Source organism: Trifolium pratense, linkage group LG3 (assembly GCF_020283565.1).
Source record: "Trifolium pratense cultivar HEN17-A07 linkage group LG3, ARS_RC_1.1, whole genome shotgun sequence".
Classification (NCBI taxonomy): Eukaryota; Viridiplantae; Streptophyta; class Magnoliopsida; order Fabales; family Fabaceae; genus Trifolium; species Trifolium pratense.
This window is the reverse complement of record NC_060061.1, coordinates 5,295,630-5,318,562: the sequence shown is the minus strand read 5'-3', so window position 1 is coordinate 5,318,562 and position 22,933 is coordinate 5,295,630. Positions and strand designations below refer to the sequence as shown.

At 34.1% G+C, this 22,933-nt stretch overlaps 3 protein-coding genes across 4 annotated transcripts in view; 1 reads left to right on the top strand and 2 right to left on the bottom strand.

The window, feature by feature from the left end:
• Positions 1-1,324, bottom strand: part of LOC123915605 (glutamine-dependent NAD(+) synthetase-like) — a 9,365-nt gene extending 8,041 nt beyond the window's left edge. Inside the window, exons 1-2 of the mRNA XM_045966789.1 lie at positions 1,062-1,324; positions 547-852 (exon numbers count right to left, since the gene is read on the bottom strand). Of these exons, the coding sequence (XP_045822745.1) occupies positions 547-852; positions 1,062-1,255 (500 nt within the window). The 5' untranslated portion in view covers positions 1,256-1,324. The remainder of the gene's footprint in view (positions 1-546; positions 853-1,061) is intronic.
• Positions 1,325-6,261: 4,937 nt separating this feature from the next.
• Positions 6,262-12,865, bottom strand: LOC123915606 (glutamine-dependent NAD(+) synthetase-like). 2 transcript variants are annotated; one of them, XM_045966791.1, is made up of 14 exons: positions 12,732-12,865; positions 12,200-12,620; positions 11,802-12,107; positions 11,068-11,291; positions 10,751-10,854; positions 10,514-10,648; positions 10,117-10,285; positions 9,558-9,693; positions 8,922-9,060; positions 8,426-8,602; positions 7,975-8,142; positions 7,313-7,408; positions 6,831-6,959; positions 6,262-6,700 (listed from the first exon to the last, which is right to left on the bottom strand). In XM_045966791.1, exons 2-14 carry the CDS (start codon positions 12,391-12,393, stop codon positions 6,482-6,484), a joined length of 2,196 nt encoding a protein of 731 aa, XP_045822747.1. In that variant the 5' UTR covers positions 12,394-12,620; positions 12,732-12,865; the 3' UTR covers positions 6,262-6,481. The 2 variants fall into 2 exon arrangements, with proteins under 2 accessions (XP_045822747.1, XP_045822746.1); XM_045966790.1 differs by having other exon boundaries at positions 12,200-12,846.
• A 3,686-nt stretch (positions 12,866-16,551) lies between these two features.
• On the top strand, positions 16,552-20,362 carry LOC123915607 (luminal-binding protein-like). The gene is made up of 8 exons (XM_045966792.1): positions 16,552-16,841; positions 17,549-17,816; positions 17,913-18,127; positions 18,228-18,470; positions 18,579-19,058; positions 19,186-19,340; positions 19,470-19,552; positions 19,642-20,362. Exons 1-8 carry the CDS (start codon positions 16,787-16,789, stop codon positions 20,141-20,143), a joined length of 2,001 nt encoding a protein of 666 aa, XP_045822748.1. The 5' UTR covers positions 16,552-16,786; the 3' UTR covers positions 20,144-20,362.
• The last annotated feature ends 2,571 nt before the right edge of the window (positions 20,363-22,933 follow it).

Here is a 22,933-nt window from a genome sequence, read left to right as displayed (position 1 = left end):
ATATATAAATATTAATATATAAGATCTTGTTTGATTTGTTTTGATGAATATTTTCAAAATATCAAATTTTTTATAATTTTTACTAATAGAGAATTAAAGATATCAGTGATCAAAATTGTGTGTTGGCATACATGCATTAGTCAAACTAGCTCTTATATTTTGGGACGGAGGGAATATGTATTTTGGCATATATCTATCTGACACCTCACAATACTAGACAAAAACTAGGTTTATTTATCTTAGGATCATGCCAACCCTCCTTATTGTCAATAATGTCAATAATATTAGCATAATGCTTGTTACAGCGAAAGTGTGATCACGAAATGCATCACGACAAGCACAAATATATTTGTAGTGGGACCCTCTTAATCTCATCTACCCCATGTATTCAGTCAAACACCATATCTAATGGCTATAGTTAATTCGTGAACTGTTCGTGATGAGTTTTTTCACTGTATATAGCATCATCCATAATATTATGCATTTGGAAAAAAAAAAACAAATCTAACATATACATAACCAAAGGTGTGAGAATTTGAGACTTACGTGTCTTGAAACTTGACGTATCCATAACCAAATGGAACTGACTTTTGGCCCAATGCCTCGGAAATTTGAGGTGGAAGCTGAAAATCATCAAGTTGATCCCTTTGTTTCCATGCAGTAAACCATCGAAGTTCTCTATAATTACCATCATTTGCAAGCCACATTTTGGGTCTTATCATAATAATCTTTCGATTAAAACATAAAACTTGACAATTATATCTCTCAGAACCTTTGATAATAGGCATTCCAATACTACACACTATGTTATCTGTCCAATCACCAACCAATATATCTTTCAAACATTCCCATCTACAACAACATAACCATGCAACTTCATTATAAAAAAATAAAAAATCTTCACATGTGAAAAAAAAAATGAACGAAAAAAATACATATTATTTAATTATTTTAAATGAAAAAATAGTACTTTGTCTAAAAAACTTTCATTTATTTATATGGACGTCGATAATTTAAATTTATAGTTGTAACCATGTGAGTATTGGTCATAGAGTTATTACGAATGGTTAATAGTGTCGAGCTCTAAGAAGTGATCTTCACAGCCACAACCGGGAATCTCGAGCTCGGGTCCAAGTCTGATGACGGCGCCGACTTGTTTGGCTTTGGAGATGGATTCTTTGATTTGCTTAGTGTTGGAATCAAAGTCCATAGACCATTGATTCAGGTTGCAAGTAGCCACATTCAAAAGCCTCATTTTCTACGACACAATGGAAATGGAAAGGGAGCTAGTTATTAATTTCAATTCGTAAACAAGGATTGTTGTGAAAATTGTGAGGGTCCTTAAAGCATATTTATAGAAGAAAATAAGAGGAAGTTATTAAGTTTTTTTATTTTTTGGTCAAAGAGGAAGTTATCAAAGATATACTAAATCTAATTTAGAATTCGTAATAAGTTCAGAGGTGTTCAAATCTAAACCGATTCAAAAAATAATAAAAATTATCTAAATGTGTTTGAATGTCCATTTGTGAAACTTGTTGTTCATTTTTACCCTTCCGTTACTTAAGTAACAGATGTTATAAAAAGCAGCCTTAGACATCAAGTGATTCCTAATTTTTGCCATGTGATTCCTCATCTTACAGATCAACGTACATGTTGAGTTGTGTTGCTCACGTTTCTTAACTAAGATTTGCCTTCAATTCATTATGCTATGTTTCCTTGACTTAATTAATGCTCTGGATTTTGGACTAAAAAAGAAATAATTTAAATCCTATCTTGTGATGCGATCAATATATTTTATATTCCATTAGAAATCCATTGCTAGAAACTTATCATAAACTTTATACTCCATTAGGAAAATGTTCTTATTAAATACTCCCTCCGGTCCTTATTATAAGGAACAGTTTGGATTTTTTTTTTGGTCCTTTATATAAGGAACACTCCTTAAATCTACGTTTTATTAAATAAGTAATTCCTTATAATAAGTAATCTATGGTCTGTGTGTTTTTGTCAAACTATTCCTTATAATAAGGACCGGAGGGAGTAGTAGTTTTAATCTAAACATATCATTATATTTTTTACTCCATTAGGAAAATGTTCTTGTTAAATATTAGTTTAATCTAAACATATCAATATATTTTATACTCCATTAGGAAAATGTTCTTGTTAAATATTAGTTTAATCTAAACATATCAATATATTTTATACTCCATTAGGAAAATGTTCATATATATTAAATAGTATTAGTTTAACTAATGGCGGATTTGACGGGCTGATTAAATCTAAAAAAACACTTGCATGTGAGTAAGATATGGGTATGAAGGAAGATTGGGTTGAAAAGAGAGTTTAATAAGAATTAAGAAAGTTGTGAAGGTTGGGAGGTGAAGAAAATAGAGTAAAGAGAGATGGGTGTGACTTGTGAGATAGGTGTGGGAGATTTTTATTTTTTTTGTCTCAAAATAATTGAGATCTATTTAAAAGGTTGATCTCTTACAACAAACGTTTTTCTATATGCATTAGCCGGAAATCGAATCGAGGACCAAATTGTCAAGAGAGTCACGTATTACCACTTGTGTCACGTTGGCAATTTGGTCGGAGAGATTTTATAAGCACGAAAATGTTTTACTTTGTAAAAATATAAATCGCACTCCCTCTATTTTAAAATAAATACCTAAATGAAATATCATTGTAGTAGAAATCTTATTCTCTCTCTTATAAATTTAACATTCTCTTCATTCATAGTCGATTCACTCACACTTGAAACCCAACAACTCTAAATCAAGTGGTCGAGATTAAGTGATTATTGATATTTTCTTGTGAATAATAGTTCGAGAGAATTTAAATTTAATTTTGAGAAAAACAATTATTTATTAGATTTTATTTCGCAATCAAAATTTGAATTATAAGTCTTCTTCTCCTAGAAATTGGAACGTCAACGCCAAAGTAAAGTAAAATAAAGTTTATAAAATTATTATTTTTCAATATAATCAACTTATTAAGATTGATATATATATATATATATATATATATATATATATATATATATATAAAATTTCAATAATAAATATTTTTTTTAGATTATTATGTTATTGGTACGAATTTTCCACCACTATTTATCTGCGACTAATTTTTGCCGAAGAATATGTTGAGTATACAATGTGAATTCTTGCCTCTCAATCAATTTTTTTCAAACATAAAAATCAAAGATCCAATCTATAATATCGTCACCTACTTAAACAGTCCAAGTCTTTTACTATTTGAATATTTCATTGTTACTTTTTTGAGCTAATACTCTGGATGGAGTATCAACGTTCTGTTGGGGAGTTTGAGGGAGCTCGAAAGAAACACTAGGTTAAATGTTTCAAGACTATAAGAGAGGGAGAGACACCACATTTCAGCCAAAAACATTAAAACATTAGATTAATAGATTACTTCTATTATAAATGCAACATCATTTCCATTCATAATGGATGTGAGACTTATACAACTCATATTTGAAACTCAAAGTGTTCGAGTAGCGGCAAGTGGTAATACTATAAAAGTGGTGCACGTTGTAATCAAGATTTACTCAAATCATAATGTAATCAAGTGACATAATGTAATCAAGATTTACTCAAATCGTAAGCTTTACGCGATAACAAACAAGAAATACAAATCATGTATAGATTAAGTCAAAATCAATTTAGTTTTAATAATATGCATATATTCTTTGAGACATTAAAAATAAGCAGAAAAATATTTATGAAACACACTATAATTCAAAAAAAAATTGATGAAAAATACTCAAAATTTCAACAATCTTTAATATTAATAATCTGCTTCTCCAAACTCCAATAATATTCTTAGAACTAGCATTTTCCTTGGTTGACATTGCACAAGCACAACCACTTGTATAGCTTCCAGAGAGCAATTGTTAATTAAGAGCAAGAAAGAAGTACCGTAGGGGAAAGATTCAGAAAGCATATGGTTATGGTTGTCGTATTGTGTTACACTACGAGTTAATGAGGACTGCAATACAATTCATTCCAAAAAAAATAAAAGAGGACTGCTATTTATAAAATGAAACAAGTAGCACACGAAACACAAGAATGTCAAGGATATGGTTGTCTCCCAAGGGTTGGCAATGACCAAGTCAACTCATGAATAGTTTGAAGCTCGATTCGATAATTGACTCGTAAAAACTTGGTTCATGAACTAAATGAACTGAACTTGAGTTAAAAATTAAGTTCGTTAAATAAATGAGTTCAACATAAACTATATATATATATATATATATATATATATATATAACTTTCCAAATCTTTTTAACTATGCACATCAATCAATGAACTTTTCAATTCCTATGTACCGCTATTACGTACCCACTCTCCCTTTAAAAAAAAAAAAACTTATTCCTTTAAACTCTCTTTTTCTCAAAAGGCTTTTCATTATAATGAAACTCACTTGGGTTGGTCTGTTGGTATTGATTTGAGATATGCGAGTGTACTCCTCCTTAAGATCTTAGGTTCGATTCTCTCTGATGCCAATTTGAGTAGACTAATTTAGCTTCTTCAAAAATTTATACACTTGGGATGACTTTTTTTAATTTAATATTTTCTTTTTCTTTTAAAAAAATAGTTTAAAAGGTTAAAGATCAAATTTTGAAATTTTAACAAAAAAAATTACTTTAAATCATGTGATTTGACTTAATGAGTTGAACCTAACGAGCTGAACTGTTCGTAAACTTAAACGAGTTGAACTTGAGCTGAAAAAAGAGTTTGTGTCGAACTTGAGCCGAGTTTTGAGCTGAACAAATTCCTATCGAGTCGAGCTCAGACGAGTTCGACTCATTTCCAGCCCTGAGTGTCCCCTATTTTTTAGAGATTTTTTTTTTACAATGAAGCTATGATATAATCTTTTTAAATGTTGTTTGAGAATCGTGCGTACTATTCATATAATCTACTTTGATCGTAATTTTCTACTAATATATAAAAATAAATATTAGCATATAAGATGTTGTTCAATTTGTCTCGACAAGTATTTTCAAAATGTAAAATTTTCACAATTTTTTATAAAAGATAATTAAATATATTAATGATCAGAGTTGTGCATTGACATATGTGCAGAAATCTAAAACGACACTTAAAAAGGAACGGATGAAGTAGTAGTATACTATTCAAATCTCTTACCACTAGACAAAGTTTAGTGGTTTTTTTTTATAGACTCTACTAGAATATTAAAAATGGGCTTCTAATTAAAAAAAAACATAAAAAGTTTTAAAATAAAATTATTTTAAACTTTTTATTTTTTTTAATTAGAAGCTCATTTTTAATATTCAAGTAGAGTCTCTAAAATTATAAACAACATAAAAAAAAAATTAAAATTGTATATAACATTAAAAAGAGACATCTTAATTCAGGATTAAATTTGAAACGATCTACTGATTGAATTATTTGAAATGACCTAGTGTTTGAATTATATATGCAATAGTTTCAATTCGAATTTTTTTTAAAAAAATTATCAATTTTAATTTAATTTAAAATGATTGGAACTAAAAATTATGCATAAAAAATAGCACCGTAAGTATTTGAACTAAGGACTTTGCGTCCCAACGATTCAAAGTCTACCACTAATTTATTATTGCACACCTAATATTTTACGAACATTAAAAATATATAACTAACGAGGCTCACATAATTTTGAGACCCAATATAGTTGCACATGATTGTATTTATCCATAATATTTTTTTACTTATATAATATGACAAATGCTAAATAGTATTTTAGGGATACTTTTTTAAGATTTGAATTAGAAAAAATTTCTTCAGAATTATACAGTGAACACATTAAAGTCTAGATTTTGTTTTTTTTATAATATATAAGTTTTTTTATTTCACTTTTTAGTTTGTTAACTAGCGTCCTGGAAATACTAGTTCACAAGACCCATATAATATACATGCAGAAACAAAATATAGTTGGTTTACAAATGTTATTTTATTAGTTATTTTGGTCATTGAATCTTTTTTAGATATTCAATTTAGTTTTCAAATTTTTATTAATTAATTTAGTTCACAAATTACAAATAGAGACACTAAAAATGTATTTGCAATTTTAATATATTTAAAAATTAATTCTAGTGATTAGTCAAAAAAAATTATTAACTCTATTATATCATGCTCTATTAAATCTTGTAGTTAAGACTTAAGAGAAACAAACTTATAAACTTTGCAAGCACACAAGTGATGTATGTGTCATTCTTATAATGGGAGGAGGCCAATTCAAATATTTGATGATTTGGAAAATGAACGTGTATTTATTGTAGAAACATTAGTAAAAATGTTTTTACCCTAACATACACATGAGTTGAAAGGTTGAATGAATTTCATTATTCACATAGAGTGCTACAAAAATATGGAATCTATATGTCAGACCAGATTTGCAATCTTGCTCATGCAAATCTATATAATTTATTTTGTTTTGTTTTATAAGGGGAGGTTAACTTCAATTAGATTCCAACATTTGGATTGCCTGAACCTGCTGCAGCAACTCCCATCCCACCAACACCATCTGATGGAGCTGCCACTATCTCATGGTTTCCTGATTCTTGAACATCTTTGACATTCAGCTCTTGTACTAGTTCATCGATTTTCTGAAATTGATATGGCCATCTTGCATTATAAAGAAACTGGCGAAGATCAAACCTATTATCCTCTGGTGAATAACTCTGCAATTTGAGTGGAAGATTATATAATTTCATCAGCCAATAAACATATAAGTAGTAGCCAAAATTTAAGGGTTTATCAAGGTTATCTAGCAGAATTCAACACTGAATTCACATTATAATAACTACATACCTCAGCATGATAGGAAGGTGTCAAAGTGGTCATTTTGTGTCGATTGATAGAATAATATTTGAAGAAATGTTTTACTTTTTCAGCCACTTGTGATGGAGTCAATCTTGCACCCCATCTGTAACATAGATTCTGAGACAGCAAATTTAAAAACAAAAACAGGGTTATGACTGAACTACAAAATGGGTTGAACTCGAATCGGAGCGGTCGGTCTGACCCGGAATTGGTACAATGACCTATCTGGTCAACATATTGGATCGGATGTGTATCTAACCAGAATCTGACATCATCAACTCGGTAAAACCTGCTGAAAACTGGTGCTGACCAGCTCACCCAAGTTAGAACTTAGGTGTACATCCGATCCAATATGTCACCATGTGTTTTCACTATCCCTTCAACCATTATAAGATGAAAAATACAAAACTGGAAAACAAGGGAAAGGTTAATGACGTCAATAAGACAGGATGGAGAAACTTGAGATGTACCTGGAACATGGAAACTGGACCACAACGGAAAATTTTCCGTAGTCTTCCATAAACTGATAGTTCCTCATAAGTCATTCCCATATCAACTTCATCAAGCTGTTCAAGAAAGAATGAGGCATTCAATTATATTTCAAAAATTGATTATAGACAAAAGTAAAATGCCCAACAAACAACAAGTAATAGATCACTGTTAAAGGGAAAACGAATGAATATACTAGTTCCAACATTTCCCCCAACCATCACCCACATAACTGATCGCCAGAAAGTGGTAAAACTTCGGCAACAAGCTGTATGATTTCCTTTATATTTCTAAATGGAAATTCATGAACATTTTATACAAAACTCGCTAAGAGATGGTCACCAGAAAATTTTCTTGTGTTTCCACTGCACTATGACATTTAAGTGATGTACAACAAATTTCGTAAGCACAAACCAATTACCTAGCTACCAACTTCTGTATACTAAGTTAAGAAATATTAACAAAGTTATTATTATGAGCTGAGATTTAAGCTCTTGCTCCTGTTAAATTGTCTCTTGTTTTCCATCCAGCATAGTAGCATTGACAAAAATCACTTGCCAAATACAGTATGCCACACATGAAAGGATTGATCAAGATATTTCAAGACCAGCAAGACCGAAAGTGTAACTGAACAAAACACTACCTGACTGTAGTTAGAACGAATAGGCTCCAGTTCAGCTGTGGGTGGAGCTGCTTCAATATCTGCCAACGATGAGTAACCAAGATGGATGGCTGCCCATCGCAGGAATGACCTAAGGTCCTGCTTACTTATACTACCAATAGGGTTTATATCTGCTGAGCTGCAATCATACTGTAAGAAGATGAGTTTTGATAACAAGAGTGTAATGGATCACAAACATGAGCAAATAGAGAAAATGAATGAGAAACTAAGTGCCCATTTTAAGACCGAACTTTGTTTCTATTTCTAGTTTTACTAATAATTACAAAAATGTCATCATATTTTCGTGGTTTCTTGTCTCCAAAAATGTTACAAAAAAAAAGTGACATGTTTTTAACTTATCAGTGAAATATGATATAGAATAAAAAAATCATCTTAAACCATATAGCTCCTATAAAACGCTATATAGAGATACCTTCGTCAAGTAGCCACGCAACCCTTCATCCACATTGGAGCTACCCAAGACAAGATAAAACCCAGGTTTGTTGTGAACCCAAGGCAAGAGTGATGCTAACATGAAAGCTAGCACCATTCTGATTCGAGCTTGAATGTTTTGCAAGCTTAAATTCTCAACATTAGATCCACCGTCTACCTGTATAAACAAAATCATACAAGAAATATAATTTGAGGCTACAATGTGATCGACATATAAAAAAATATAACATGCACCTAATCTTTGTCCTGGAAAAAAGTGAGATTTCCCATAAGGACGTTACACAGTTGTTTTACTAGACTGACATCCTAATATGGAGATCTATCTTGACTTGTTTTAGAATCAAAATACTACTCTTCGTTAATATCAACATGCTTCTGTGAAAACCAAGTGTGTGACAAGTGACCACATCAGAGATGACATGGTTCTAGTATTGTTTTAATGATTAAAATAATGGACAAGTCCATGCTTCATTTACCTTGTAGCGCGGTCGCATTCCTGTAAGTGTTTGGAACAATGACAAAAGAGCAGATACAACTCCATCGATGCTAACATCAAGGTGCCATGAACCAATTTCATCTGCCAGTACCTTGGCTCGTGACTTTGTCATTTCCGAACTGCAAGGTGAATACATTTAGTGGACCATAACATATAAGAAAAGTCATTTCAGTTAATTTCAAATAATATATTGGAATGTGTTATTCTTCTTGAACTTAAACCGGTTGCCACAATAAAAGGTTTTCTTCAGATATTACACAATATACATTATACAATATAATAACTATTCTAATTATAAACACAATGGACCGAAAAAATATTAGCAGTGTATCGGGTATCAAGGTCCCCAGACACCACAAACATTTGGACATAGTTGATTTAGAGGGAATAAAAATCATCACATATGCTGGTCATATATCTGCAATATCATTGATGTGTCTCAGCAGCAAAACCAACTACTGTTATTCAATGCCACTCACATAAAAGTTTAATTACAGGCATTGTGAAACAAAATGCAACAAATGTTGATGAAGTATTGGTGGAATATAGTAAATAGAAAAACTTAGAGACACAGCCATGGATCATAAAACACTAGAACGTGAAAACTATCACTTACCTGTTTTCAGATCCCATAAACACTGTATAAAATATTCGTTTAGCAAATTCTCTGCTGTTTGTAGGGTACTGTCCATCTTTATAGTTTCCTATTCGTATTGCATCAGCTTTAACCTGTTCATCTCCATTTGCAATTTCTGCAGGCAAATATGAATAAGAGAAAGCAATGTCAATAGTCTGTCTCATTTTTCCTATCAACCAAGATTATACAACTGAGTTTTTCTGCAAGAAGTAAAGCACACTTAATCAATAAAAAGACATAAACTCAATATTCAATCAATTTTGTAAGGAAATATGAATATCATGTCCGTTTCTCAGTTATTTCAACTTTCAAGCTGTGAGACAATTATATGTATAACCTCTTAAATACTCTTTTTGAGATCTTTTACACAACTGATACTTAACAGAAGCTGGATTAGTAGACACTTGAACAATTTCTTTACTTCAAATAAGCAGTCCTATGATAGTATGCACAATAATGTAGCTTTAAAATACTGTCACGAGTTGATCAGAAATAGAAACTTAGAAGGCACAGCAGTTGTTGTTGCTTTCGAATGTACCTTTCACAACAAGCTGGCACATACACCCAACAATCGCAGCAACAGAGGAACTGTCTGCTCCACCAGAAAGCGGGAGCAGAAAACCAGATGCTCCACTTCTTCGTAAGTAGTCCCATAACCAGCAACCAGGTCCAAATGCTATTTCCTCCTCAGGAGAGTGATATTTTATCTGTAATATATCATCATGTTCAACTTAGCAACTTGGATGCCTGATTAATTCAGCAGTAACATTATGATATCACAATAGAAGAATTCAAAATTTGACATGGAAAAAAAAACTTGGAGCCAGTTACTCCTTAAAGGAAAGTGATATTCAAGACGTCATCATATGTGCATCTTCAAAGCTGACTATATTTAGCTATCTGAAAATTGCAACTCGAAATGACAATAAACTAACCTTAAGAGGAACGGAAAGGTGTATTTTAAGGTCAAAAGGAAGACAAAGACTGTATGGTACATCTACCGAAGGAACATTGGCTTTACAACTTGCTTGCTCTTGGAAGCTGCTTAAAGATCCTCTAAGGCTTGCAACCTACCAGTAGACAAACGATTAAAGGTACCAATCTGATGTCAATAGTTTATGGTCAAAATGACTTTACATTGCAAGCATTTAAATATGGAAATTAATGCATACCACATCTAGATCTATCGAAGCAACCACAAGCTCAATGTCATTTAAAGAAAATTGGGAACCTTGAGCAACGACATCACCATTTACCACAACACTGGCACATCCATCTGTTACAAATAAAATGAAAGACAAGATACAATTTCAGACAAATGAAAAAAGCCTACCTACATAGTTGACATTTGAGCAAGCCTAAATGGAAATTGAACTATCCGTATACCAACTTCCTGAATGTTGAATTCATTTTACCCTCCAGAATGCACAATGGTCATAAATGACAAAAAACACGAATTGCCACTCAATTAAGGGGAATATTTTCCTACCATAATAAAGGCGGCCACCATCACAGCCTTGGTGATTACTGTACATATAGACCCCTCCACGAGTATGAGTGGCACCTATAAAAGCACGGAGACGAACATCAAGCTTTCTAAGTTGGTGGTGACTTCCACTTGCATTCATAAACACTTCAACCCCATTTAATGCAAGCTCAGCATGAGGGGGTGATGGAGTAAAAAGCTCTTCACAAACTTCAGCTGCAATAGCTCTAAGAATGGGAAAATGTTTTTATATTCACCTCTTAATAAACATATAAGTATAAGTTGGAAGACCCCAAAAAACATAAATAATAGTTGGAAAACACTACTTCTCGGTGTATGAAAGAATATGCAGGTATATCAATCACAAGATTACAGTATGGACACGACGCTGATGCATAAGTCAAGTTTAGAGTGCATGAGCATAAAAGCTATCTAGTGACCAACAAATAGTTCAAGTTGGCCGAGTAAACGATATAACCTTCAACCAGTAATAATAGAAAATGAGAGCCAGGGAAAGTAAAGATGCAACATTGGCATTTGACAGAGGACATAATGCTACAGGACAACATTTTAAGAGGCACGACATTGATACTTGTGATTACATGCAATCAGTTCTATTTCTCAAATCATTACTGGTGTTGACGTGTTGGTATGGTGTATGTGTGAGTGTAAGTGCTTCATACCAAACAGTATATATATCAAGTAAAACATACATAAAGTGTGAATTTGCAACTTACGTGTCTCGAAACTTAACGAAACCATAACCAAAGGGAACTGAATTTTGGCCTATTGCCTCAGAAATATGATCAGGAAGCTGAAAATCCACAACTTGATCCCTCTGTTTCCAAGCAGTAAACCATCGAAGTTCTCTATAATTACCATCATTTGCAAGCCACATTTTGGGTCTTATCATAATAATCTTTCGATTGAAACACAAAACTTGACAATTATACCTCTCAGAACCTTTGATAATAGGCATTCCAATACTACACACTATGTTATCAGTCCAATCACCAACCAATATATCTTTCAAACATTCCCATCTGCAAAAAAAAAACCAGTTCACTTAACAAAAAACAAAACTTGACATGTGAAATAATAAAAGAAAAATAAAATATAGAATTATTATTATTACGAGTGGTTAATGGTGTCGAGTTCTAAGAAATGGTCTTCACAGCCATAACCGGGAATCTCTAGCTCCGGTCCAAGTCGAATGACGGCGCCGGCTTGTTTGGCTTTGGAAATGGAGTCTTTGATTTGTTTAAGGTTGGAATCGAATTCCATAGCCCATTGGTTGAGATTGCAAGTAGCTACCGTCAAGAGCCTCATCGTGTGTGAGTTACAAGGAAGGGTTGTTGTGTTGTAGTGGAAAATTGCGAGGGTGCTTCTTTTTTATATATTCTTTCTGTGCTTGCTTTGATTCTACGATGAAAACTCAAATTCAACAATTCAGTCGCTCACTCCAGGATCCTTGGACGGGTTTATATTGTTGACCGAAAACTGAACCGAACTTTTTTATGATTAACTGAACCGTTTCTGTGAGTTATGAACCGAACCTATATTTCGAACACAATTCGCTAACCCAAATCAAACCGTAATAAACCGAACCCGGACTGTAATAACCAATAAGTAAACTGAATAACTAGATAGAGAACTAAGAACAGAACCTGATTGTTCGTCGAGTTTTGGACACGGCGGTTTGAGGCATACGAAGACTGGAGCAGATCCAAACCCGGTTTCACGCTAATTACATAGTATGTTCCGCAGATCCAAACCCGATTTGAGGCTAATTACATAGTATGGTGTTTTAATGAATATTTTGAGGATTTAATTGATATGCACCGACGGTGTAAAATAATTTTACACAGTTAACCAATACCAACCATGTTTTCCGCCACATCACCCCACTTCACCCCACTTTCTTGACATGACATGGCAAAATGATGGTTATTTATTGGACGATCGTGTAAAACTATTTTACACCGTCAGTGCATATCAATTAAACTCATATTTTGATGGTTCCGATTTAAAATTTAAAAAAATTAAAATCAAACCAATTAGTAGATATATGCTCCGTTTGAATAAACTTGTTTTTGAGCTTATGCAAACAGTTTATGTAATTTTTATATATTATTATAAGTTTGTCAAGGTAGTTTATGATAAAATATTTTATAAAAATACAATTTTCACTAGTGTGAACTTATAAAATATCATAAAACCTAATTTATATTGCATAAACTTAAAAATAAAATAATTCAAACAAGACTATAGTCATATGTGTGGATCAATAATTGCTTCGATAAGAAGTCTAATATATTTTATGTTTTACTATCTCAAGCCTAAAATAAGTGTCACAACAATTGACTCTAAAAAGAAGCGAGAACCAAAACAAGAAATGTATGTAGTGTTGGAACCATACACTTCAACACTGCTCCAATTTTTCCAACAAATATATCAATTATGATTAAATTGAATGATGTCATTTTCTTAAATTATTTGACATAGATAAATAAATGAGATAATACTAAATTGATGACATAGATTTAGTTATTATCGCAAACATGAGTGTCTTTTCATAAATTTGGCATAACCTCCAACATGCATCCTAAAAACATGAATCAATCGAGGCAAAAACCATCATTGATAAAACCCATATGAAATAAATTACGACACTATGATGGACATGTGATCCAAATCATTCAAAGATCATATGTTTGTGAGTTAAACAAATCTCCACTTTGAACATATAACATCATTTTTTTTCCTATGAAACATCCATGATATTAAACAAATTTAAAACAGAAAATCAATCTTTCAATACGAAAAATCAATAAACCAAAACTAGGTAGTACACAAAATAAAATAAAAAAAAGTGAAATTTTCTATTTTAAAAAAGAAAAGAAGGATTAAAATAAGAAATACAAAAAAACATCTGATGCATTAAACCTGAGGGAAATGAGAAAGATCATTGGTGTAACCACATTGCTTGTTCCAATTTACATGGCTATTTTTTATTTATGGAGTAATAACACAAGTCATGACATTGTTCCAAATCCCTTACAATAAGATGAAAGTGAATATGAAATTTATTACTTAGATTGATATGATTTGTTCAGCCAATTGGAGTGTACAAAATAAAGGGGGTGAAGATGAAGTTGTTGCTATGCCAACAAAGAGTTGTGAGAACTGGTATATGAAAGAGAGAAAAATGGAACGCGTTCACACATTGTCGCAAAAAAAAAAAGAAGGGCATCCAAGAAAGAATGCAGCTCTCCAGTCATTCAACTCATAAATCTTGCCCATTGGGGAGAAACTTATTTTGTCATTGGACCCACCTAAAAAATTTATCTCTTTTTCCAAACGGTAGAAATACTTTATTTATTTGCTCTCTCTCTCATGAATCTATCAAAACAAACATTGTAAAAATCCAACGAATATTGTGATTGGACTTGACTCTCAACCACAATTTGTGCATTGAATTGGGTATTACTTTAGAATCATAAACTTGTTGTCGAGTGTGCTTTAGATAGTTGCTTTTTTAATTGCACAATTTTGATATTTTAAATTTTCTAATTTTTTTTCTAAATTTTGAAACTGGACTCGTCACTTAATTTTAGAGTGATGTGATGATACAATTTTGAAAGAAATAGAATATATAGCAATGTGATTGAAATAAATTAAAACATTTAAACTTTTATTAACAGATAAAACATTTAAGCTTAGATGTTTATAACATGTAAACTTAATACGAATCCCTTATAACCACTATGTTTGATCAACTCATGGCAGGTAAAATTTTACACATTTAATTCAAATTGTTAGAAAAGAAGGATAATAGGATGTTAAAAGAATATAAAAAATTGAGAATATTATGTTCGTGTACAAATTTTGGATAAAAAAAGTTTATTGGCTCACCTACGTTCAAAATGACAAGTAGATGATATTTGATTTGGAGTTTGAAGATTCTGCAAAAAGTAAAAAAAATTAATCTAGCGAGCATGTTGAAATTGCCTCTCAACACAAAAAAAAAATTACAATATAAGGAAATTTGTTGAACTAAGGCACGTTCTCCATGCAACGCGTGTATAGAATAAAAGTACGTTTTTTTTTTTCACAATTCGAAAAAAAAAATTGCGGTTGGCAACAAAGTAGACATTGGTTGGACATTTGCCAAAACATATCAAATTGTGGCAATGTTATATCAAAACATGTCAATATTGTCGATGTACTCCCTCTGTCCCACATATCACCGCAAATTTTTTTATTTTCCCTTATAATAGTTGTTTGTAGGTTTGGGACAACGATCATATTTTTCAATGGACTATGCAAATATGAAGCTTTTGGCAACAACATAATATGAAATGTTATAACAGGCATCCGATCAATCGGTGCTACGAGGGAAGACATTCTTTGTTGGTTGTCCCAAAATTTTGCACGAACTGAACATGTCATTTCAAATTATGTTGATATGTGAAAGAAACTTGATCAAGGTAGATTTAAATGCAACATTGATACATATTTTCCAACTCAACTTAATAAAGTGGGAATTAAAATTTGCATGAGAGATAATAATAATAATAATTTTGTTCTCGTCAAAACGAAGTGGATTTTCCTCTTTATTTGGTCAGACAAAGGGAAGCTATTTATTTAATATAGCATTACAATGAATTCATGAGATCCATATAGAACATGTTGATTCTGACATGAAATCTAAAATTGTGGTGGAGAATAACAAAAAAAGAAAATGATGTTCACCTATAAGAATACTAGGTTTTGTCACTATCGTTAAAAGGAATGATATAACCCATTAGGTTGGTCTAACCGATAACGATTCAAACTTGACGATAACCTATTTTAGCATTCTTTTAACTGGATGCATTGTCCTTGACCGAGTGACGTAACAATCATTGATATTTCTCATGTGGGTAAAAAGTATATCTTCGCGACCTTTCCTACTTCCTTGTATATTATCGTCATGGTAAATCACGAAGACTTTCTATATCAAATATTACGTGACCTTCAAGAGTCATGTCTGATGACGTACACCATTCTCCTAACTATGATCTTCTCCCTCATACATTTGGATGATACACGTCTCAATGATATGTTATTGTTCAAATATTTAGAAGATCGTCGTCTAGCCAAATAAATCATCTCCTACGCGATTCTCTTTCCACAACCAGCGAACCACAATATTTATCGAAAGTCTCTTAATCTGCTAGCAAGAGATCTCTCAGTCGATCATCCAAAATATAGTTACACTTATTATTATGCATTAATTACTAAATTAGATTACGCGCGACATGCAACAAAAGATTATAAATAATCAATGGAAAAATCTTCCAAACAATGGGAAAATATTAATTCAGATATATTTCTAGTTAAAAAACGAATATATATTTTTTTTACAATATATTTATATTTTATAATTATATATTTTAGAATATTAGGATCAAATATTTCAAAGTATACGTAAAAAAAAGAATGAATCATGAAGTAGCGATTTATGAAGGGTATGAGGTGTTACCACACACAAGAGGCAATGTAATTGGCTAAAACCATCCTAACTCGACTTACAATTGGTCCACGTCATCACCAATGACATGTTCGAAATATTGACTGAACACTATAAAAACCGCATAAATCAACACTCGCATCATCATCAATACAACTCCATCGTCTTCAATCACAACACACCGTCACGAACGCACTGAAACACACCATGGCTCGCTCTTCTTCTCGCGGGTCTCTTCTTCTTCTTGCAACCATTACCCTCGGTAACTCCATTCTCTTCATCCACTACTCAGATCTCATTCAGCAATTTTTTATTTATTATTGTTTGTGTTGTTTAGATCTTCGATTTTTATTGGATCTGATTAGATCTTAACCCTACTTGCATTACATTCTAATTAGTTATTATTGCTAAATAATTTGTATCAATGAGTAATATAGTTTTAACGTGTATCTCTCTGCAATCTACATCTAAGAAAACTCGATCGAAAATTATAAGTTATTGTTATGCTTTGCATCTTATGGAACTGTTATTATATAAGTATTGATTTTTTTTATTGCCTTTTAAAGTTCATGGTTTCCACTGATCTTTGATTTTCATCTTTTAAGTACAAACAAATGTAATTAATTACGTGCTTACTAATTTATATTATTGGATTCAAATGGAAACGTATTTTTTTCAAGAGTTTAACGGCCTTGGTGTCACACTCACACAATTAGTTTCAAAATAACTATACAAGAGTGAAGTGATGTTGCAAATTAGTAGATTTGTAAAACAGTGCATGATTCCGTGAATGGGAAGTTTTCCATTTAGGTTTATATTAGTAACGGTGCATTAAATAATTGGTTTTTGTTGTTTTGTGCTAATGCTTTTATGGGATGTGATTACGTGATTTGATTCGACATTTGATTCGACGCGATTTAAATGTTTTCGAGCTTTTGTGGTTATAAACATTGGTGGGGTTTATTGCAGGATGTCTGTTTGCAATTTCCACCTCGAAAGAGGAAGCCACCAAGTTGGGGACTGTTATTGGGATAGATCTTGGAACAACATATTCTTGTGTTGGTGTTTACAAGAATGGTCATGTTGAAATCATAGCCAACGACCAAGGTAACCGTATCACACCATCATGGGTTTCTTTCACCGACAGTGAGAGACTCATTGGGGAGGCTGCAAAGAATTTGGCAGCTGTTAACCCCGAAAGGACCATCTTCGATGTCAAGAGACTTATCGGAAGAAAGTAAGACATCGTTATATACATGTTGTTTATAAATGATTTGTTATAATTCGATTATATTAATTGGAACAAGGGTGACTAAGTTGTTTCTTTTTGCAGATTTGAAGATAAGGAAGTTCAAAGAGACATGAAGCTTGTTCCTTACAAGATTGTCAATAGGGATGGAAAGCCATACATTCAGGTTAAAGTAAAGGATGGTGAGACCAAGGTGTTCAGCCCTGAGGAAATCAGTGCCATGATTCTTGGTAAGATGAAGGAAACCGCTGAAGCATTCCTCGGCAAGACTATTCGTGATGCCGTGGTCACTGTCCCAGGTAATTTGACAATTAAAGCTTGTTCCTCCTTAAACCTTGTTTATTATTTTCTTCCACCTTTTGTCTTTATTTTCTCTAACTTTTCCATTCCAATGTACAGCTTACTTCAATGATGCTCAGAGGCAGGCCACCAAGGATGCCGGTGTCATTGCTGGTTTGAATGTTGCTAGAATTATTAATGAACCCACGGCTGCTGCCATCGCTTATGGATTGGACAAGAAAGGTGGAGAGAAGAACATTCTTGTCTTTGATCTTGGAGGTGGAACTTTTGATGTCAGTATCTTGACAATTGATAACGGTGTTTTTGAGGTTCTTGCTACAAATGGAGATACCCATCTTGGAGGTGAGTACTTATAATAGAATGCATATGATTAAATTAAGAAAAATTATACTCTGTATAATATTTCCGTCTACCGTTAATATTTGCTAACTCTCTTTCCTTGTTTACTAGGTGAGGACTTTGACCAGAGAATAATGGAGTACTTCATTAAATTGATCAAGAAAAAGCACAGTAAGGATATCAGCAAGGACAACAGAGCACTTGGCAAACTGAGAAGGGAGAGTGAACGTGCCAAGAGAGCACTTAGTAGCCAGCACCAAGTCCGCGTGGAAATTGAGTCACTTTTTGACGGTGTTGATTTCTCCGAGCCACTTACCCGTGCTCGATTTGAAGAGTTGAACAATGATTTGTTCCGGAAGACAATGGGGCCTGTTAAGAAGGCAATGGACGATGCTGGTTTACAGAAGAGTCAGATTGATGAGATTGTTCTTGTTGGTGGAAGCACAAGGATTCCAAAGGTACAACAGCTTTTAAAGGATTACTTTGACGGAAAGGAGCCAAACAAGGGTGTTAACCCTGATGAAGCAGTTGCCTTTGGTGCTGCAGTTCAAGGAAGTATTTTAAGTGGGGAGGGTGGTGAAGAAACCAAAGGTACCATAGTCTATACTTTAACCTTTTCATAGCATTAGCCAAATGTTATTTGTTATTAATGCAAGTAGACAAGTAGATTTCCATGCATTAAACGTCCTCATTGTTGTGTGCTACTTTCTGTATCCAGATATCCTTCTCTTGGACGTCGCTCCTCTAACCCTTGGAATTGAAACTGTTGGCGGAGTGATGACAAAGTTAATTCCTAGAAACACTGTTATCCCTACCAAAAAATCCCAGGTTTTTACCACCTACCAGGATCAGCAGACAACTGTCTCCATTCAGGTAATGTACCATTATACCACATTCATATTGCTAGGATGTTTTCCTTTTAAATACAATATGTTGACTGCATAGTGAAATTTAATGGGATTGAATTCAACTTGAATGCCGTTTGTTTTAATATATATGTAGGTGTTTGAAGGTGAGAGGAGTCTCACAAAGGATTGCCGTCTTCTCGGGAACTTTGATCTGTCTGGAATTCCACCAGCTCCAAGGTTGGTTTTGTGATATCATGATGCATTCTCTGAATTTTCTTTATTGATGTCTGTATTGTAATTAATTGGGTTTTCTTGTGGTAATTCAGAGGTACCCCTCAAATTGAAGTGACCTTTGAAGTTGATGCAAATGGTATTCTAAATGTTAAGGCAGAAGACAAGGGCACCGGTAAATCAGAAAAGATCACAATTACAAATGAAAAGGGACGCCTGAGCCAGGAGGAAATTGACCGGATGGTTCGTGAAGCTGAAGAGTTTGCCGAGGAAGACAAAAAAGTCAAGGAAAGAATTGATGCTCGGAATGCTCTTGAAACCTATGTTTACAACATGAAAAACCAAGTCAGCGACAAAGACAAGTTGGCTGACAAGTTGGAGTCAGACGAAAAGGAGAAAATTGAGACTGCTGTGAAAGAAGCACTTGAATGGCTTGATGACAACCAGACTGTTGAGAAAGAAGAATTCGAAGAGAAGCTTAAAGAAGTTGAAGCTGTTTGCAACCCAATTATCACTGCTGTATACCAGAGATCAGGTGGAGCTCCAGGTGGTGCATCGGGGGAGGAAGAAGATGAAGACTCTCGCGATGAGCTCTAGAGATTTTTGTGTTTGCTCACATTTGGCTCCCACCTAAAGCAGAGCAAGAAATGGTGAGAAGTAGTAGGTCAAGCGGAATCTTAGTAGGTTAAATTTTTATGATCATGGGAGAGTTGTGAAGAATTCTCCCGAAATTTTTATTCATAGATAAATGACTTGTAATATTTCCTTTTTTGTGTTTAGATTTTTATTGAGATAATACATTTTCAGCTTTCTGTACTTGTTTTGGCGTTCATATTTTGCGTTCGTGCGTGCATGTTTTGTGAATTTTTAGATTTGGGGAGTACGGTTTGGAGTTGTAAACTGACTGTAACTGAGAATAGATCCTATGTTGCGGTTGCAAAGCTACAAAGTACAACCTGCAACAAACTCATTGGATCAAGAGAGACGCATCTTTAGGGGGGTAAAAAGAGTAGCAAATTAGATTATTTAACATGTATAGTAAAAAACATGGCGGTAAAATTATATTATTACTATTTTTTTCTCTTGGTTTGATTTTGTTAAAAATAAAATAAATGAAATTAGTATTTATATATAAATTAATAAATATTTTCAATAAAAAATTGTTATTAATTCGTTTATGTTTTTATATAAATTAGATATGTTTTTATATAAATTGTTATTAATTTTTGGAACTTGAGTGAGAACTGAGAAGTTTGTATTCACCACATTTACCGTGAAGCCAAATATCAAAATAATATTTTATCTGCAAATATCATACAAGATAACATGTGATCGTGTAGACCAGAAAGATGCGACCTCGCCGGCGTTTGACGGTGGTTGAGAGCGTTTGAGACCCCTGTTGGAGCGGAGGGGGGTTGTGTACCTGCAGGCACTCCGACGCTCAAGTCAGTATGTGTGTAAGGTTTTCTTAGCTATAAAAATGCGTACCTTGCAAATGAAGTGGAGATGCATATATATAGCCCCCAGCGCTGGGCTAAGGCCCTTGATGGCATTAATGGCCATCAAGTGGCTGCCGGAAAACGGCTTGGAGGCCTTGATGTGCAGTAAATGCTCATCATTCCGGTTTACGGCCGTTACAATACGCAAGGGTATCTGACCGTTAGGACGTGCTCGGATGGTGTATGTGTTCGACACCCTCTGATGCTCGAGCTCGACGCTCGGCCCAGAACAGGAGCCCCCCAAGTCGTTATGCTCGTAGGCGAGGGTAATGACTTGAAGCTTTATCGATTCATCTCGACTTACCGAACGTACCAGATCCGAGTTGGGCAGCTGAATTTTCGCAGTGTCCCTATGGTCAAAGTCAAGCTTTGGAAAGGGAAAATCGTTTATTCCAAGTGGTCAATCCTAGGATTCTGCAGCCGCCTCTCGCATTTATGGGATGTCAGGTGTGGTGACTGGTCCTTTGGGTGGCAAGTTTTGCTATAAATACTTGCTTATCCTTTGGCTTCCCATATCCTGAGTTTGAAGGCTAGCGATGGATAATAGGGATTCCAAGAAGGTTGTTGCTGATGGCTCTGAGTCTCGAAGAGGGAAAAAGAGAGCGGAAGTTCCTAAGCCTGCACCGGCTCGTTCTCAAAAGGGGAAAGAAGCTAAGGTGATGTTCCCTTCCTCGGACACTTCTGATACCTCCAGTTCCGACGAATCGGCGGATTTCATTGGGGCAGTCGAGGAGTTCCTGAGGGCTCATCAATCTCCCCATCTTTATCCTCCTGGCCCTGCCTCTGGTGAAGGGGGGTCCCAGGTTGGGAAAGAGGCTAAGATATGGCCAGAGGAGGTGCTGTGGACTGATTCGGATTCCGCGATTAGCTCAGGTTCCGAGCACGAGGATTAGGTGCTCGGATCCATTTGTAATCCTCTTCCCTTTGTAATGGACTATCATTAATAAAATAATTCTCTTTTGATTCCCCCGAGCATAATTTATTTGCACTCACGCTTTATGTATGCTCTTGATTTAATAATATTGCGGATTTTCCGAATGATTCCGAGCGGACTTTTTGATCGAAAACCGGACTTCTGTTTCGAGCATGTTTTCGACTTTATGAATTTGTCGAGGAGCGCGGTGTTCTTATTCGGTTGCTGCGGCCTTCCCCGTATTTTTAGCAAAGAAATAAAGGGAATGGAATCCGAGGATCTTGCATTACCTTTTTTGGTTGCGATTTTCTCGGGATGTGGTGTCTTGGATTTCGCGAGATTTGCGCGAGCAGACGGGTGTGACTTGAAAGGACGAGTCGCTTCGTGTCCTTTCGCCACGTGTAAAGGCTATGAAATAGCACTCGAGTGGCTATTCTTTGAGATTTGAACTTCGAGGTCGTTTTGGACCGTTGGATTTTCGCGCCTTTTCGTTTCTCCTGAGATCGAATCTGGGCCACTTGATCGTGACTGATCCGGACCGTTAGATCGATCCTGTGGTTCAAATGAAAGCGGCGCGAATTTTCCTGTACGGATGCGTTGGCCTATATATAGGAGGGAGGTTTTTTCGTTTGAAACTTTACAGTTTCTTACTCATTTTCTCCATCGTTAGCCTTTCCTTTTCAAGCTTCCTCTGGTGGTTTTGCTCCTCCGGCGTTTTTCTACTACAAACTCCTTACTCCTATCTTCATTTAACCAACAAGTAAGTGTTTCATCCTTTTAATCTTTGAAGATTTTGTTTGGATTTTGCTTTAGATTGTTGTAGATAGTTTACGCGGTAGGGGGTTGTAGTGTGTGTTTTTCATGTGGTTTGGGTAGTCTTTTTGGAGGTTGTAGATGGTGATTAGCACCCTTTTCCCCCCAAAAGAAAGGTTTTTCGTGGTTTCTAGGCGAAAAATCGCTTGTTTTCACCAACTG

Bases quoted from the DNA above. Each gene is read 5' to 3' on its own strand.
- LOC123915607 (XM_045966792.1), top strand. From the start codon at position 16,787: ATGGCTCGCTCTTCTTCTCGCGGGTCTCTTCTTCTTCTTGCAACCATT. The intron at 16,842-17,548 runs GTAACTCCATTC...GGTTTATTGCAG, and splicing joins TCTTGCAACCATTACCCTCG to GATGTCTGTTTGCAATTTCC. The intron at 19,341-19,469 runs GTAATGTACCAT...ATATATATGTAG, and splicing joins AGACAACTGTCTCCATTCAG to GTGTTTGAAGGTGAGAGGAG.
- LOC123915606 (XM_045966791.1), bottom strand. From the start codon at position 12,393: ATGAGGCTCTTGACGGTAGCTACTTGCAATCTCAACCAATGGGCTATG. The intron at 11,292-11,801 runs GTAAGTTGCAAA...TCCCATTCTTAG, and splicing joins TTCGTTAAGTTTCGAGACAC to AGCTATTGCAGCTGAAGTTT. The intron at 6,701-6,830 runs GTATGTAGTTAT...CTCAAATTGCAG, and splicing joins CACCTTCCTATCATGCTGAG to AGTTATTCACCAGAGGATAA.